Here is an 18,810-nt window from a genome sequence, read left to right on the forward strand (position 1 = left end):
AACGAAAAGGACTATATATTGGGTAGGTCATATTATCTACGTAAGAGAGTGTAATACCATGTTGCCTTTTTTCTTTTTTAGAGACAGGGTCTCACTCTTGCCCAGGCTGGAGTACAGTGGCACGATCATGTCTCACTGCAGCCTTAAACTCCTGGACTCAAATGATCCTCCTGCCTCAGCCTCCCAAGTAGCTGGGACTACAAGTGTGCACTACCACACCTGGCTAATTTTTAAATTTTTTTGCAGAGATAGGATCTTGCTGTTACCCAGGATGGTCTTGAACTCCTGGCCTTAAGCAATCCTCCTGCCTCGGCCTCTCAAAGCTCTGGGATTATAGGCATGAGCTGCCACACTCAGCTAATTTTTAAAATTTTTTTGCAGAGATAGGGTCTTGCTCTGTTGCCCAGGATGGTCTTGAACTCCTGGGCTCAAGCCATTCTCCCTCCACAGCGTTCCAAAGTGCTAGGATGACAGGCATGAGCCACCGCACCCAGCTCATACTGCTTTTTGATGGTGCCTCTTCTGTGAGAAATAACCAAGATATTTAATCCAAATTTGGGCATCTGCTGTCAGCCCCTGCCCAGAATGCCGGACCTTTTATTTGTGTGTGTGATTCCTCGTTGTTAAGAGGATCCCATCAGTGTTGGCTTTGTGTCCTTTGACCTCAATTTCACCAACTCTTTTCTAGGTTTAATGTTTTTCTAGGCTACAGTTCACTTCAGATATTTTCATAAGCAGATCAGATTTTGCAGTGAGTATTAAAAGCATCAGCCGGGAGAGATCACTTTTAGAAGCAGTTGCTGAAAAGCTCCCATGGAACTGTAGAGGAACAAAGGGCCTGGCTGATAAGCTGGGCACGTTATTAATCCCAAACGTTAATTCTGGAAACCGGGTTGCCTGGCAGCAGCAGCACTGTTCAGGGGACCCCTGGCGTTTCCTTCAGAGGCATCTGAGTTGCAGGAGGATCATTTAGGGCTGTGTAGGTCCCAGTCTATGAAGCAATACGCTGCTCCCATGCGCGCTGGGCGTGCTGACCTTTGAGCTGAGGCCAGCTGTGACCCCGTGTCAATCCCTGGGGCGTGCGTTGGGAGGAGAAGGGGTCAGCCTTGTGCTGCCAAACCCGTATCGGGCTCCGTGGCAGCGCCAGGCCTGACCCGCGGACACGTCCTTAAGCCTCCACATCTGAGCCCTGGACTCCTAGGGGACTAGCAGTTTAAAAAAAAAAAAAAAGCCAGGGTTTGGAGCATGTTTCATAGCACAGATTCATGGCTTAGAAAATACACGATATGGTTTCTATTCTTACAATTAAAATAACCTCATGATGTGAGACAATGCCATCAACCCACAGTATTGAATTTAGATCATGAGATTTGTCCTTCCTGAAAGCTGCTATATTTCCTGTGTTTGACTTTACAAAATATATCCTGGAGCAAGAGAGTCTGTAAAGAAAGGTAGGGAGTAATGGGACCACCTGTGAGAGGGAAGAAGGAGGAGAGAGGACAGCAGGGAGGGAGGAGAGAGGGGGCAGCTGAGGGCGGGGCAGGTGGGGCCAAGGCCTGGGGGTGGGTGAGAGCCTTAGCTCAGGGGTGTCTGAAGATAAGCGAGACCACGTTAGTGTCAGAGGGAAAAAGACATACTTTAATGTATGGTAATGGCATCCGACAAGGAGGGAAGAGATGAAGCCCGGGATGAGGCTCTAAGACTGGACCTAGGGAAAGCGGGGAGATGGGCATCTCGGGGGCCGCCTTTCCTGGGCAGATGTTAAGAAGCGGCAGAGCAAAGGTTCGGGCGCCAGCGAGGCAGCCGGGCAGGGGTGAGGTGACGCAGAGCGTGGGGGAGGTGGCGCAGGGCGTGGCCGGGCAGGGGGGAGGTGGCGCAGGGCGTGGCCGGGCAGGGGGGAGGTGGCGCAGGGCGTGGCCGGGCAGGGGGGAGGTGGCGCAGGGCGTGGCCGGGCAGGGGGGAGGTGGCGCAGGGTGTGGCCGGGCAGGGGGAGGTGGCGCAGGGCGTGGCCGGGCAGAGGGAGCTGAAGGCGGGTGTGCGCTTCTCAAGGGGTCGGAGGGGCCGGCCCGTTGGTGCTAGCGTGGGTCTTTCCACGAAAACATGCAGCGTTTTGAATTCTCAGAGTTTTGGAGCCATTGGCGGTTTTCTACCGAATGGACAGACTCCTGCTTTGGAGCTGAGCTAGTCCTGCAAGATGACTCGCTCAGGACGATTCCAGCGGCTGCTCTGCCACCTTCGCTCGAACACAACTGTCAGAAGCACAGAGGCCCAGGGGCTGGGGGAGAAGCCCCTAAAGGAGAAAACAAAAGCAGCGAGAAGAATGGAATTCAGGACGGAGGGAGAGAGGGGGAAGAGAGAAGGCCTGCTGGATGTAGGAGAGGAAACTGCAGCGTGCAGGCATCTGGACGGCATCCGCTGTGGCTTTGGCCGATGGTAATCACACCACCGTCTTAAATTTATGTAGCTCCCAGGGCGAAGAACCTGATCTTACGAATCTAGGTAACTCATGCAAATTCCCAGGAAAACAGGCTTTGAGATCCATCTAACCACATACCCCCAAAAAATGTTTAAAAACCCAAAGCAAACAAAATCAAGTTATTCAAGCAAAACCCCAAACTGCTTTGGTAAACCCAAATTCTAGTTGAGGTAAGTATCCTTCATTCTTTCAGTAAAGAGCCAAAGGCCTGGGGTGGGAAACTGAGAAACGGAACAACTTATCCTGTCTGTAGGAAGAGTGAGCCCTCTAGCCTCACAGAGGTCTTCAGTGCGGCCTCACTAACGAATTTCTTTAATAAGCAGCGCCGTTCCTTTAAAGTTTATCCATCAAAAGGAAAAACTTCAGTTAAGATTTAATTTTGGGGCCGGGCGCGGTGGTTCACGCCCGTAATCCCAGCACTTTGGGAGGCTGAGGCAGGCATATCACAAGGTCAAGAGATGAAGATCATCTGGCTAACATGGCGAAACCCCGTCTCTACCAAAAATACAAAAATTAGCTGGGTGTGGTGGCATGCGCCGGTAGTCCCAGCTACTTGGGAGGCTGAGGCAGGAGAATAGCCTGAACCCGGGAGGTGGAGTTTGCAGTGAGCCAAGATCACGCCACTGCATACCACCCTAGCGACAGAGCAAGACTCCATCTCAAAAAAAAAAAAAGACTTAATTTTAGGCCAGGCACAGTGGCTCACCCTGTAATCCCAGCCCTTTGGGAGGCCAAGGTGAGAGGATCATGAAGTCAGGAGCTTGAGACCAGCCTGGCCAACATGGTGAAACCGCAACTCTACTAAAAATACAAAAATTGGCTGGGTGTGGTGGTGGGAGCCTATAATCCCAGCTACTCAGGAGGCCGAGGCAGGAGAATCACTTGAACCTGGGAGGCAGAGGTTGCAGTGAGCCAAGATCACGCCACTACACTGCAGCCTGGGCGACAGAGCAACACTCCGTTTTGAAAAAAAAAAAAAAAAAGATTTAATTTTGTCAGTGTTTTTCTTGATTGTCCCATACTTTCAACACAGCTAGTCAAGTTTTCTTGACTAGAAAAGTCTTAATTTCTGCTTGATGGAACTAGATATCTATCACAACTATCAAGGGTGAATCTTACAAAGAACGGTTGTTTTTCCAAGGGAAATTTCCATTATATCTGACTATGCTGAGATATCTATGTTTCATGAAGGTAAGTAAGATTCAATAATGACTATAGTTGTTAAAATAAAAGTGATCTGGAATCTGATTTTTTTTTTTTTTTTGAGATAGGGTCTGGCTGTGTCGCCCATGCTGGAGTGCAGTGGCATAATCACAGCTCACTATAGCCTCAACCTCCTGGGCTCAAGCGATCCTCCCACCTCAGCCTCCCAAGCAACTAGGACTACAGGCATGTGCCATCACGCCCAGCTAATGTTTTAAATTTTTTGTAGAGACAGGGTTTCCCTATGTTGCCCAGACTGGTCTGGAACTCCTGGGCTCAAGTGGTCCACCCATCTTGGGGGCCTCCCAAAGTTGAATATGACATCTTTACAACACAAAGTGTCAAGCTGAGAAATAGGAGCTCCCTGGCACGTGTTACTGACCTATAGTGCGTGGTGAATAATACACCATAGTACACCAGGCTGCTTCTGATCAGACGCCTTGTTACAAAAGGAGATTGGGCCATTGTAAACTTGGTCAATAATCTCTACATTCTGGGTGTTTAAGAAATGCAAGTGACAGGCTGGGCATGGTGGCTCATGCCTGTAATCCCAGCACTTTGGGAAGCCAAGATGGGTGGATTGCTTGAGGTCAGGAGTTCGAGACCAGCCTGGCCAACATGTCGCGAACTCTCATCGCTACTAAAAATACAAAAATTAGCCAGGCATAATGGCAGGCGCCTGTAGTCGCAGGTACTCTAGAGGCTGAGGTGAGAGAATCGCCTGAACCTGGGAGGCGGAGGTTGCAGTGAGCTGAGATCACACCACTGCACTCCAGCCTGGGCCAAAGAGCAAGACTCCTTCTCAAAAAAAAAAAAAAAAAGGAAAAAAGAAAAGAAACGCAGGTTGCAAAATAAGAAGTCGGGGGTCGTGGAATGTGGCTGTATTCTCAGTACACCAGCATCTTACCTCCTGCTGCAGGACTCCTACAAGAGGATATGTCCTGTGGAAAGCAGAAGGTGGGAGAACTCCTCTCTAACCCTCTTCTCCCTAACCAAATTACCCGTATACATCAGCTGTCTGTTGTGCCGTCATCTCTACCTAGAGGCAAGCAGAGAAAGAATCCTGTCAGCTGCACCTGACGCATGCCTGCCCAGAAGGTTCTTTTGTGGAGTAGCGAGCGCGGCGATGGGAGGACCTTACGGGCCGGGATCTGTGTCTGCCTAGGCCATGGGGACATCACTCTGCCCAGCCAGCCACTCTGCGTATTCACACAGTTCACGCATCTCCGCACTTCATCTAGACAACTTAAAACTGCAGTAAAAGGTCATGCTATCACAGGCAACACGCACATTAATTTTTTTGGGTGGAAAACAAAACAAACATACCAAATGGAGTTCCCAGAGGTGGAATCAGAACATCAAAACAAAAGCCAACGAGAGGAGGACAAATAATATAAAAGACCGGAATTTCTTGAAACACAAGCACTTAAGATTTATTTGGTAACTTCTTCAGAACTTAAACTGAGAATATAAAAGTTAGATAAATAAATATTAATTTTGACATCCAAGTTTTCAAAACATTGCCTCCTAATTGATGAAAAGCCTTAAGAAAAAAATCTAAATCAACCTTCCTGGGAATTTCATATGTCGACCTTGAAAACACATTCACTTAGATAACCTTCAAACAACTCTAAAATAATAAAGCGCTTTCTACAAAGATCTCTTTTATACTTTCTGAAAAGTATTCACTTAGCTGAAATCTGTTTTACCAACCAAGTTGGCTAAAAGGTTGAGAAAATAAATGGTTGCCTGATATTTAAACACTTTAAAAATCATAAATTAGTATGCAGAAAGCAAAAATAAGACAGTAAATACGAAACATCCAACCCGCCAAGGAAAAATCACATTTACGGATCTGGGCAAAGTACTGCAGGGAAGCGGGTCAGCGGGCGGATGTCCTGTCGGCGTGGGGAGGGGGGCTACTCACCAACCATGGCACTCACTTCCCCAGCCATGAGCGTCTCCACCGTCTCGTTGTACAAGTTCACGTCAATGATACCTTTGCGAATGGTTTCTCCTACTTTGGCTCCTAGTAACACGGAGCCGGTAGTTTCAAATATTGAAGCTAAAATGCACGCCTGCCTCAAAGTCACCACACCAGAGCCCACGGCTGTGCCAAAGGAGTTGGCAACATCGTTTGCACCGACAGAAAAGGCCAGGATGAAGGCTATGATGAAACCCAGAACGACCATCCACAAATACTCATCCATGGCCATTTCGGAAAGTGGGTGCCAGGTACTTTTCTTTTGCAGGAAGATTTTAAATAAACAAAGCTTGAGGTTATAAACTTCGTAAGGCCAAGAGTTCTTGTAAACAGTGAGTTTGCGCTGGAAAGTGCTGGACAGTGTTAGAGGCTGGACAAACTGCTAGCTGCTGGTTTTCAAACTACTGTCAGGACAGTTCATTTGGTTGTGTTCAGTCAGCGGTAAAACACATTCCATATTTTTCCTCCCGATCTGGGAAAGCTGTGATGTCTCCTCCTGTACAGAAAGGAAACAAAAGAAGTCAGTTCTACTCAGCAACCTGTAACAGTTTGTTCTTTCAGAAATAAATGTTTTAAGCCTGCTAATGGGATCTAACTTTGGCATGTGACGGGCCTAACCATAACACAATTCAAGAAAGCTTATGATGAGGGTAACCACCCCCAACCAAAATCAACAGAAAAACCTGCTTTCTAGAATTTCAGGAGTTGAAGCATGCTTAAGAATCACAGACTAATAGTAATCCTTACTAGGTTACGTTTTTTATGCAATTGGAAAAACATATTTGGTCATTATTTTCAGAGAGGAACAACGGTCTCAAATGAGCAAAAGATTAAGAAATGAGAAATCCAGTTGCATGGTTTTTCAAATATGTGGAATGTGCCCAGTTTCCTGGAACAGCGATAACCAAATCAGTCTGTGGCACCGCCGGGTGTGGCCAACCACCCACCTGCACGCTTACGTGTAAGCAACGCACAGTGTATTATCATGCATGTGTCTGGGGGAGTTTACAGGCCTGGCAAGAGGTCACTCGTCTGGAGGGTGACAAAGGCAGGAACTGAAGGGCCCCACAGAGGAACAGAAAAACCTAGACAGTGAGACAATCCCGTCACGATGCCACCATCTCATCCCACTAGGAGGAAAGGCTAGGTGCCCCACCAGGGCACCTGTAGGCCTCCTCGCAGCTCACTGGCCTCAGCTCCTCTCCCCCCGCTCACGATGCCCTGGTGTCACTGTCCTTTTGCAATCCCTTGAAAACACCAGGCACACTCTCACCTCAGGGCTTTTGCACCTGAGGATCCCTCTGCGGGAAGAATCTTCCCCCACAGCTGCACAGCTCCCCACTCCCTGCATTCAGGTCCCTGCTCAAATGTCACCTTCAAGAGAGGCCTCCCCTGACCCCAGAAGGAGCAGCCCCTCCCCCACACCACTGCTCCTGCTTCTGGGAGAGGAGATGCCACAAGACACATCCATGAAATAAAAATGTCACTGCACGCTTCATAATTATGGTATTCTGTCATTGGAGAGCCAAGGCACTGTATATGTTTTTTTGAATGGCATCAGGCATATAGAGTGGTATATTCTTCATAAATGCTTATTGAGTCGAACTGAATAAATATCACACCATATATAATATAATAATTTGACCCATCAATAAGGTTATTTAAAGGGAGAAAACAGGACACGCAATTTTATGTACACTGTGATTGCGGCAATGTTGAAAATGCATATAAAAGACCGGGCATGGTGGCTCACACCTGTAATCTCAGAACTTTGGGAGGCTGAGGTGGGTGGATCACCTGAGGTCAGAAGCTTGAGACCAGCCTGGCCAACGTGGTGAAACCCCATCTCTACTAAAAATACAAAAACTAGCTGGGCCTCGTGGCACATGCTTGTAATCCCAGCCACTCGGGAGGCTGAGGCAGAACTGCTTGAACCTGGGAGGCAGAGGTTGCAGTGAGCCAAGATCATGCCCCTGCACGCCAGCCTGGGTGACAGAGCAAGACTCCATCTTAAAAAATAAATAAATAAAAAATAATAATGCAAATAAAAATGCCAAAGGGTAAATATACCAAAATTATAACAGAGGTTGAACAGTAATGTGACAGATGACTTTCTCTCTTTCCTCCCCAAACTGTATATACATGCTTTTCAAATGAAAATACTATAGAATAAACGAATCTACAAATGCATTGAGCATCATAGATGTGCAATGCCACAGGCACACGATGGAACAAAAAATATACACTGATAGTTCTGATCATTTCTAAGATTTTTTAGCCTGTGCAATTTTGGAGATTCAGCTCTCAAGTGAGATAAATGAAAAGACAATATTCCACTGAAAGAGTGTTTTATTAATATGACAGGCACACTAAGTCTATGCGCGAAAACCAAAACTTTAAACACTGGGGTCCAGTATGATCTCTCTCAAGATATAAACAAATTATTGATAAAATCTTGTTGGCCAGGCTACCTTGCCAATAGGGCAAACATGAATAATATTCAATTATTGACCGAGAAACATGGAATGAACAAAAAGGGATGTGGTCCTGGCACATCTGGGAAGTCCGGTGAAGGAAACGGACATGAATCACATCAACACACACATCTCTATAAACTGGTGACAAAACTATGCAGGCAGGAGACGGCGCCACACAGAGTCATAAGAGCACGGCTCGCGGGACCTGGTCTAGCAGGCGGCAAAGGCTCACCTGAGACCTCAGACAGCCAGAGTCACTCTGGGCCTGGTGTGTGTGGGGGGGCACTCATTCCAGATGGTTCTCATGGTGGGAAGGAGGGGCCTGGAGACAGGCCAGGGTGTGGGGAGCCAGGATGAAGGTTGGGTGGGTCTGGTTAAAGACTGGCCACCACGTGGACAGTGGCGTGCCACTGAAGGGTTTTAATCAGAGAGGGGTGTTGGCATGACCAGACTTGGTTTTTTGGCCTGTTTTCTTTTTTTTCTTGCTCTGTCACCCAGGCTGGAATGCAGAGCACAAGCACGGCTCACTGCAGCCTTAACCTCCCAGGCTCAAGCAATCCTCCCGCCTCAGCCTTCTCAGTAGCTGGGGCTATAGGCGTGTGCCATCATACCCTGCTAATTTTTAAATTTTTTGTAGAGATGGGGTTGCCCTGTGCTGCCCAGGCTGGTCTCAAACTCCTATCGTCAAGTGATCCTCCTGCCTTAGCCTCCCAAAGTGCGGGGATCACAGGTGTGAGCTACCATGCCCAGCCCAGACTTAGCAATTTTTCTTTTGTTTTTGAGACAAAGTCTCACTCTGTCACCCAGGTTGGAGTACAGTGGTGCGATCTTGGCTCACTGCAACCTCTGCCTCCTGGGTTCAAGCGATTCTCCTGCCTCAGCCTCCTGAGTAGCTTGGAGTACAGGCACCCGCCATGATGCTAATTTTTTTATATTTTTGTAGAGACAGGGTTTTACTACGTTGGCCAGGCTGATCTTGAACTCTTGACCTCAGGCGATCCACCCACCTTGGCCTCCCAAAATGCTGGTATTACAGGCGTGAGTCACCACACCCGGCCCAGAAGATCCTTCTGGCTGCAGCGTGGAGACCACATTAGATAGAAGGCAAGCGATACCACGGAGGACGAGTCAGAAGCCCGTTGCATGGTTTAGGCTTGAGAGGAGGCATCTGGCACCAGGGTGTGGACAGTGATGGGTGGGAGGGAATATGATGATTTACGAGAACTACAGCGGCAAAATCCAACAGGACCAGGTGGTGGATTAAACACGGGGGTGGAGAGGGGATACATGGTTTCTGGAACTGAACGGAAAAGTAACCGGGTGGGTTGTTCTTCTCTTCTGCATTGTTTTCAGTTTTGCTTTTTGGGGCTAGAATGGGGCGTGACCACAGGCGGGCTTTTGACTGGGTGAACCTAGCTGGGTTTACTGTGCCTTAAAGGGCCCCTTGCTGTTCACCATGCATATGGCAGCGGCTGTAAGTGTTGGCAAAACTCATGAAACTCACATAGGTGAGCCAGGAGCGCCGTGCGTGGGAAGCGCGGCTGGCACGAGCCCCCAGCAGCTTCGCCCTGGCCTGGTTTTGCTTGGGGAGGTTGTTAATCACCTTGATATTCCCCTTGGCACCATCTCTGCCCGGAGATCCCCTCTCCTACTCACCCAGTCTTAGACGATTCATTTCCACAATTGTGCCTATGCTCTGTCACGTGGCTTTTCTCCTTCACACTCACACCCTCAGCCCACCAGCCTAAGTCCAGCAAGCACCTGCCCGAGGAGGAAGCCTTGCCACCTTCCTTTCTCTCTGTGGTTACAAAAGGAACGTTCGTTTCTCCTGCATGGAGAAAGGCAATGAGCACAGGACCTGCAGTCAGGGTCTCTGGGCCCATTCCTGTCCAGCCAGTTCCTGGCTCTGCAACCCCGGGGCAAGTCACCTCAATGACTCATCTGAACCATGGGGACTGGGGCCACTGGTTACGTGCAAAGGAGAAGGCCCAAGCTTCAATGCCAGCAATCAATACATGGTGACTATGACCATTCTTAGCAGATAAAGCCCTGGGGCAATGGTCGGGAAGCTTAAGGCCCCATCGAGGTTCCGTTCCTCTCTAGTGGCCGACCCTGGGTACCTCACACATACTCTTTGAATTGCAGCATCTATAAAATGCAGATAGTGATGGTGCATGCACTTCACAGAATTATTCTGAGGATCAAACTTAATTAGAAACGTTTTGTCTCAAGCAACTTGAAGTTACTGGCATCACTGTAGTCACAGAAGAATAACAAATGAGAGGTCTCAGAATCCTTCTGGAAGGATCTTTCTTGGGCAGCCCTGTGCCCCACCCTCTTCCCAATCCTGTGGGTTTCCCCAGCCTCCTCCCTTAGACCTGCTCTTCTTCCTCAACACGCAGACTCTGGCCTCGTTTTTGGTTAAAGACTGACAAACTGTAAGGGACAGGGACTTTTTAAGGGATGAAGGGAGGTGAAGAGGTAAAGAAGAGAAACACTAGAAAGGCACTAAGAAAAAAACACTCAGCATGGTAAAGACATTTTGGAAAACTATTGGCAATTTCTTTTCTTTAAGATGGAGTATCGCTCTGTTGCCAGGGTGGAGTGCAGTGGCACGATCTTGGCTCAGTGCAACCTCCGCCTCTCGGGTTCAAGCAATTCTCCTGCCTCAGCCTCCCGAGTAGCTGGGACTACAGGCACCTGCCACCACACCCAGCTAATTTTTGTATTTTTAGTAGAGATGGGGTTTCACCATGTTGGCCAGGATGGTCTCAATCTCTTGACCTTGTGATCCTCCTGCCTCGGCCTCCCAAAGTGCTGGGATTACAGACGTGAGCCACTGCGTTAAGCCAATTGGCAATTTCTTTCTTTCTTTCTTTTTTGAGATGTAGTATCACTCTGTCGCCCAGGCTGGAGTGCAATGGTGCGATCTCTGCTCACTACAACCTCTGCCTCCCAGGTTCAAGTGATTCGCTTGCCTCAGCCTCCCCAGTAGCCAGGATTACAGGCATGTGCCACCATGTCCAGCGAATTTTTGTATTTTTAGTAGAGACAGGGATTCACCATGTTGTCCAGGTTGGTCTTGAACACTTGACCTTAAGTGATCCACCCACCTTGGCCTCCCAAGTGCTGAGATTACAGGTGTGAGCCACCGCGCCTGGCCAGCTATTGGCAATTTCTTAAAAGTGAAGTGTCCGCTCGCTACCTGTCCCAGCAGCCCTAATCTGGGATGTATTTACCCAAGAGAAACAGCCCACGTCTACACAGGGAACACTCTGCTGTGCACCTTAAATACGGCGGTGGCTACTGCACGTTGTTGCCAAAACTCACGAAACTGTTCACTCGCAACTGCTGAGCTTTATTTACTGAAGGGCGTACGGTCTGCCTCAAAAAAGTGATCAGAAAAAATACAGGTCACAAAAGGTAATGTTCGCTTTTGATATTTTCCCTTACCTATATTGCAAGCATCGACCCCACCTCCACCAAGTCCCCCAGGATGGCATATAGTTTACGTAGTGAGAAAAAGAAAAAGTGCTCTTTTCAGTGAGAAAGGGAATCTGCCACTAAGACGCAGTAAACCTGGCCAGTTCACTCAATCGAGCAGGGGCTAAGGAACAGGTGATGTCACAGCACATCTGAAACAATGGCAGTGAGGAGACAGATCGAGGAGGGACTGACTTAGCACTGCTGATAGAAAGCCCACAGAGGCCAGGCGCCGTGGCTCACGCCTGTAATCCCAGCACTTTGGGAGGCCGAGGCGGGTGCATCATGAGGTCAAGAGATCGAGACCATCCTGGTCAACACGGTGAAACCCCATCTCTACTAAAAATATAAAAAATTAGCTGGGCATGGTGGCGCGTGCCTGTAATCCCAGCTACTCAGGAGGCTGAGGCAGGAGAATTGCCTGAATCCAGGAGGCGGAGGTTGCGGTGAGCTGAGATCGCGCCATTGCACTCCAGCCTGGGTAACAAGAGCGAAACTCTGTCTCAAAAAAAAGCCCACAGGGAGGGGCTCGGACGTGACTCTTCCGGGGCCAGGGAAGAGAGGAAAGGCCTGCTCTGGGGCCAGCTACAGACCTCCCTTCAAATCCTCAAGGAAAGGAAAAGCCGGCTTTCTGGAGACAAGCCTTCCAGATGGCTTCTAGAGGATCTCATGGTAGAAACCCATTCATTAGTATTTAAGTTTACGGCAAATAAAAACGTTTCAGCTGAAAACCATTCCCACGGGGGACCACAGACTTTAAATCCTTTTAAAAAATCCTTTAAATCTGAAGTTCTGGGCACTTCATAGACCAAGAGCTGCAAGGACGTCACTCAGAGAAAGACTGAGTGTGGGCAAGCTACAATCACAGGCTCACTCTGATCTGTGACCCCAAAGTCAACTCTGAAATCAGTTCTCAAGGCTGCCATGAATCTGTGATGAACGGTTCTGTAATATTATCTCCCGTAAGTTCAGTTAGAAATGGTTTAAACAGTTTTTTTTTAAAAAAAAAAAAAAGAAAGAAAAAACAGTAGTTATCTTCTTATTGAAAATGTTTCTTGGCCAGGCACAGTGGCTCATGCCTGTAATCCCAGCACTTTGAAAGGCCAAGGCGGGAGAATCACTTGAGGTCAGGAGTTCGAGACCAGCCCGGCCAACAGAGCAAAATCCCGTCTCTACTAAAAATACAAAAATTAGCCAGGCGTGGCTGTGTATGCCTGTAATCCCAGCTATTCTGGAGGCTAAGGCAGAGGCATCACTTGAACCTGGGAGGCAGAGGTTGCAGTGACCTGATACTGAGCCACTGCACTCCAGCCTGGGTGACGGAGTAAGACCTTGTCTCAAAAAAAAAGAAAATGGTTCTTGTCAACTCACCAGGCCAGGTCAGCTGCATGGCAACTCCAGGGCTCTACCGTGAGTGAGGAGCGCCAAGGGGTAAGGGTGCTCCTATGACATCCACCTCAACTGCTTAAGAAAAGAGGCAAAGACTTTGAAATACGGGCAAATAATGCACAAAGACATGGACTGCAGTGTCTTTTATCACGATCATAAAGAAGAGGAAACAGCTAAGGTTCCAGTCGGGGTGTGGCTAAGGAAATACTGGAACTTTCTTCTAAAAGATGAAATATTCTGTAGCCACTCCAGTGATGCAACTTGGGAGATTTTCCTGACACTGGAACACAGTGGTCCTAAGTGAAACATGTGACATGAGCCATATGACCTCCGCTGTGTTTAACAGAGCACCACCTAAGACTTTCAGGAAATAAGCCCAAAGGCTAATGGTGCTGCTCGTTTATTAGGTCTCTTTTTAATTTTTTGACGTTATCCAAAATTTTCTACAATGTGCAATGACCACTTTTATCACTGGAGCCCCACTCAAAACACTATAAAGTACATCAAAAAAAAAAAAGTTAGGAACTTTTCACAAAAATAGGCTTAGTTTTCTTAAATAAACAAATGAATTTACCATGTATCTATTTATGTTTTCAGCCAGGGCCTCAATTTTCCTCCAGGCTTACTACCTACAATGTAAAACATAAAACACACCATATCTTCCTTTTATTTAGCTTTGCTTTTCACTGTCAGGAACACACTTTTATCTCAGTATTGGAGCACTTCGTAAAAAGGTCTCTGCATGGTGTGGAGTCTTCTACTATATTCCAATTATTTATTATTTCTTTAATTTTATTTTTGAGACAGAGTCTCATTCTGCTGTGTAGGCTGGAGTGCGGTGGTACAATCATGGCTCACTGCAGCCTCAAGCTCTTGGACTCAAGCAATTTTCCCCTGTCTCAGCCTCCTGAGTAGCTGGGACTAGAGGCAAGCGCCACCACACCCAGCTAATTTTCATTTTACGTTTTTACAGGTTGGCGGGGGGCGGAGCGGGGCGCTCTCCCTATGTTGCCCAGGATGGTCTTAATCTCCTGGGCTCAACCACTCCTCGTACCTCAGCCTCACCGGCAGCTGGGACTACAGGCACGCGCCATCATGCTTGGCTAATTTTGTTTTCTTTTTGGTAGAAACAAGGTCTCATTATGTTTTCCAGGCTGGTCTCAACCTCCTGGGCTCAACTGATTCTCCCACCTCAGCCTCCCAAAGTGCCGGGACTACAGGTGTGAGCCACCGTGCCCAGCCCTGGGTTCAATCTATATTCCAAAGGGCCCACGCTCAGTCGCAGAGTCTTTCTCCGAGTTCTTCCTTCATCTTCCTTATGCTTCTCTTGAGGCTCGGCCCTCGGGACTGAACTGAACAGAAAGCGTCTCGATGGGGCCGAGAACTCTGCTGGCCTCTGTTCTCCTGAAACGGTGTCTGAGGCTAACGCTCACAAGCAGCGACCTATAATTACTCTTTTATTCCTGTTTTGGTTTACAGAGTTAGAGGATCATTAGGGTCTGAAGAGACTTTAGCAGTAATCGAGTCCAATTTTGGGCATTTTAAAGATGTGGCTGCATCACTGAAAGTAGTTTTAAACGAGTCCCTAAATGCCTGTCTCCTTCCCGTGAGTCCACACCACGGTAGGAGGCCCTGAAATGAAAGCAAAGCTGAGAAACTGGGAAGTGAGTGATGCTCCCGCCTGACTCTCGTCAGCCCCCGATGCTATGAGGTCCAACTCTGGGCGCTGAGGTTCCCTGGGGTCCTGGCCTAAGCCGGGGGTGGGAAGGGAGAGACATGGGAAGGAGGGAGGCTACTCAAGAGAATGGACTCCCAAGAATGCTGCAGGGCCCTCAGACTTCGAAATTGTCAAGCTCAGATGACATCGTCTGGTCCTGTCCAGCTCTATTACTCTACATCAACCGGAGACCACAGGGCCAGGAAGAGGCCATTTAGCCTGAACTGTGAGCCGCAGGACTGTCCTGGGGGGAGGGGTGGAAAATTCCGACCCTGCCTTGAGCAGTGCAGTCAACTGCCTTCGTGGGTTTGATTCTCTAGCTAAGATTCCTGCTTGGGACCCTGAGGGCTCGGCCCTCCCTGCCCTTTTTCCTTCCAGGTCTCGTTCCTGCTCTGTCCACGCGCCCGCCACATTCTTCTCATTCCCACAGGGAAGTTTCTTCCCAGCCTGTAAAGCTTCTGTGATATTTAGATGTTTTCCACACAGCCTCTTACCTTCTGGGAAGGCACTGCATAAATCTACAATAAGTAAACCTAAGTACATTTTTTGAGATGGAGTCTTGCCCGGTCGCCAGGCTAGAGTGCAGTGGCACAATCTCGGCTCACTGCAACCTCTGCCTCCCAGGTTCAAAAGATTCTCCTGCCTCAGCCTCCCGAGTAGCTGGGACTGCCTGTGCCCACCACCAAGCCCGGCTAATTTTTTTTTATTTTTAGTAGAAACGGGGTTTCACCACGTTGGCCAGGATGGTCTGGATCTCCTGACCCTGTGATCCGCCTGCCTCGGCCTCACGAAGTGCTGGGATTATAGGCATGAGCCACCGCGCCCGGCCTAAGCACATGTATTTTTAAAGGAAAAGGAAATAAACAGCAAAAATAATTAAAATGAGATAAAGTTAGAGGAGTTAGGATGATTTGGCCTGAAGAAGAAAAGATGTCGAAGGTCTAACATGGCTTACATGGAAAATACTGCTTTTTAATGGAAAGGCTGCCTCAGGACATGTAAGCGCCATCCTCGGTGATGTTCCTATGGAATCTGAATGACCGCATGATGGATAATTTTAAGATTTTGTTATTTTCATTTTAAATTTACAATACAATGAGTCCATGAAAAAGTTATTATAAGGAAAAGTGTATCAAGCTCTCTTTGTCTAATTTGAGGACACAGCAGAAGGAAACCTCTTTCATTTAAGGAGGACCGTATTTCAGCCAAGTGAGGTGGTTCATACCTGCAATCACAGCACTTTGGGAGGCCAAGGTGGGCAGATCACTTGAGCCCAGGAGCTCCAGACCAGCCTGGGCATCATGGCGAAACCCCATCTCTACCAAAAATACAAAAATTACCCAGGAGGCTGAGGTGGGAAGATCACCTGAGCTTGGGAGGTCGAGGCTACAGTGGGACTGGAGTGTTGTCACTGCACTCCAGCCTGGGTGACAGAGTAGGACCCCGTCTTAAAAAAAAAACCAAAACTGTATTTGGCTGAGCACAGTGGCTCATGCCTATAATCCCAGAACTTTGGGAGGCCAAGGCGGGTGGATCACCTGAGGTCAGGAGTTCAAGACCAGCCTGGCCAACACGTTGAAAATTCTCTACATTGTAAAAATCTGTCTCTACTAAAAATACAAAAAAGTAGCCAGGCATGGTGGTGCACACCTGTAATCCCAGCTACTTGAGAGGCTGAGGCAGAAGAATTGCTTGAACTAGGGAGGCAGAGGTTGCAGTGAGCAGAGATTGCGCCATTGCACTCCAGCCTGGGCAACAAGAACAAAATCCGTCTCAAAAAAAAGCAACTGGGTCAGGCACAGTGGCTCACGCCTGTAATCCCAGCACTATGGGAAGCCAAGGCAGGCGGATTACTTGAGGTCAGGAGTTCGAGACCAGCCTGGGCAACATGGTGAGACCCGATGTCTACTAAAAATATAAAAATTAGCTGGGCATGATGGCAGGTGCCTGTAATCCCAGCTACCCGGGAAGCTGAGGCAGGGAACTCGCTTGAACCCAGGAAGCAGAGGTTGCAGTGAGCCGAGATCTCACCACCACACTCCAGTCTGGGAGACAAGAGCGAAACTCCATCTCCAAAAACAACAACAACAACAAGCTGTATTTGGAGAAACACATTTATAATGGAATGGGCTGCAGCCCACCAAAGTGAGCTCCCACTGGAAATGGGGACTCCCTGGGAAGAGAGACTTTTAAAGTAGATCACTGCCTTGCTGAAGAGTCTGAGGCACACGACTGTCTGGGAGTGAGGGACAAGAATAGCCAAGCTTTATGCGTTTATTTCCACTGTCAACACAGAAAAGGCTTCTCAACATTTTCTCCTTTCTCCCTTTCCGTATGCACTATAGATGGATTTCCCGCCCTTCCAGGTATTCTAGGTATATTCTTCACTCATAACCAAAAATAGATATTCAAGAGCAAATCGCTGAACATGGAACTTCTATCGAATGACAGACCCAGCATCACTTGTTCCAATTCTGTGCCCTGAACTGTTGGACTGTTCGGCTAAGTTCCAAGAGCTATATTAGGGAAATACTTTCCTTTCAGCGACAGTTTAAAATGGAACCATGTATGAAAATAGATATGGCTCTTACATGTTTATTTGCTAACTCTGTTTGGATTCTATCGGAGGTTCAGTAAAAGTATGGATGGTACTTATAAAACGTTCATTGCCGGTACAACCATGTATTCTATCAATGCAACATTAATATAAATATAGGAACTGACAAAAGAAATGATCTTAACTCCTCTCCATGCTCAACTTACAGTCCCACAATTCTTGTTATCATTCCAGAGATTCTGAAGCAATTGTTCTAGGCAGTGGAAAAAGCAACAGAGGACAAACGATTATTAAGTTGATCCAGGCAGCCTCTTCCTCTTTGCCATGTGGGAGAATCAGTTCAAGTCGCTGAAGTGCTTTATCAGAACTCTGAAGACCTGATTCCACTCCACCAATAACTTGGCAAGTTGGCGGCATAAACAAGCTAAACCAGGCAATGTGGTCCCAAGAGTGCTCATTTGATCGTTAAGTCAGGCAGAGATCTAGCGGTTCCTGTCCTCCCCTATGGAGACTACTGGGAGTGAAATCTTACTAAATTAAGAAACCAAGAGCACTGGCTCGATATTATTAATACCTTCAAAGAACCACAGAATGGCAGTTAAAAAAACACAACACAGCACAATGGCTCACGCCTCTAATCCCAGCACTTTGGGAGGCCAAGGCAGGTGGATCACGAGGTCAGGAGTTCAAGACCAGCCTGGCCGACATAATGAAAGCCCGTCTCTACTAAAAATACAAAAATCAGCTGGGCGTGGTGGTGGGCATCTGTGGTCCCAGCTACCTGGGAGGCTGAAGCACTTGAATCTGGGAGGTGGAGGTTGCAGTGAGCTGAGATTGCACCACTGCACTCCAGCCTAGGCAACAGAGCGAGACTCCATCTCAAAAAAAAACACAAAAGAGAAAAGACAATTTATTAGGTTTCTTTGAAAACTATTTCCTCACTCTGAGAATGCTCATGGCTCTTAAATCCTCATGCAAGATCAAGATCATTTTTCTTGTACTCTGTGCTTTCCAAGCTATATTCGAGCTTTGCAGGAGAGGCCATGGGGGCAGGATGGGGTGCAGCCACACAGTGTCCCCTGACAGATCCAGTGTGCAGTCTGATGAAGTCTGGGTGGGTGTGGTCTATGGCTGGCAGTCACCATGATCCACAAGGGCCTGACTTGGGGGGAGCAGCCAGGCAGCTGAAGGCTGCTACCATATCATGCAGAAGCCCCTTGGCCTGGCTTTCCAGACCCTGACCAGGGTGTTCTGTTTGCTGGCGTACACGCGGCCACTGAGCATCTCGGCCATGCAGCTGGCCCTGAGACGGCAGCAGCACGAAAAGGCCTCCAGGCCAAGAGAGGAACAGGGCACAGGACCAAGCAAAAGGGCTGCATTTGGACCAAAGGGCACCCTGGCAAATCTAAGCCCGGAGTGAGCCCTCAAAACTGCGGGAGGGAGGTGCTAACAGCCCAGCCTCCAGCCCACCGTTCCTCCTTCCCAGAGGTCAGGACAATCACAGCCCTTCCCTTCTCCCACCCA

The 18,810-nt window shown here is 48.2% G+C and overlaps 1 protein-coding gene across 10 annotated transcripts in view; it reads right to left on the minus strand.

The window, feature by feature from the left end:
• Nucleotides 1–18,810, minus strand: part of SLC20A2 (solute carrier family 20 member 2) — a 116,506-nt gene that overhangs the window by 44,554 nt on the left and 53,142 nt on the right. For 9 of the 10 annotated variants that reach the window (XM_064370027.1, XM_064370026.1, XM_064370028.1 and 6 more), the window contains one exon: nucleotides 5,607–6,159. In XM_064370027.1, the coding sequence (XP_064226097.1) occupies nucleotides 5,607–5,895 (289 nt within the window). In that variant the 5' untranslated portion in view covers nucleotides 5,896–6,159. Of the gene's footprint in view, nucleotides 1–4,586; nucleotides 4,719–5,606; nucleotides 6,160–18,810 lie in introns of those variants that run through there. The other variant, XM_064370030.1, reaches the window with a different exon arrangement.

This window comes from Aotus nancymaae, unplaced genomic scaffold, assembly GCF_030222135.1.
Source record: "Aotus nancymaae isolate 86718 unplaced genomic scaffold, 86718_ANA_hifiasm-v0.15.2.pri h1tg000097l, whole genome shotgun sequence".
In the NCBI taxonomy this organism is placed as follows: Eukaryota; Metazoa; Chordata; class Mammalia; order Primates; family Aotidae; genus Aotus; species Aotus nancymaae.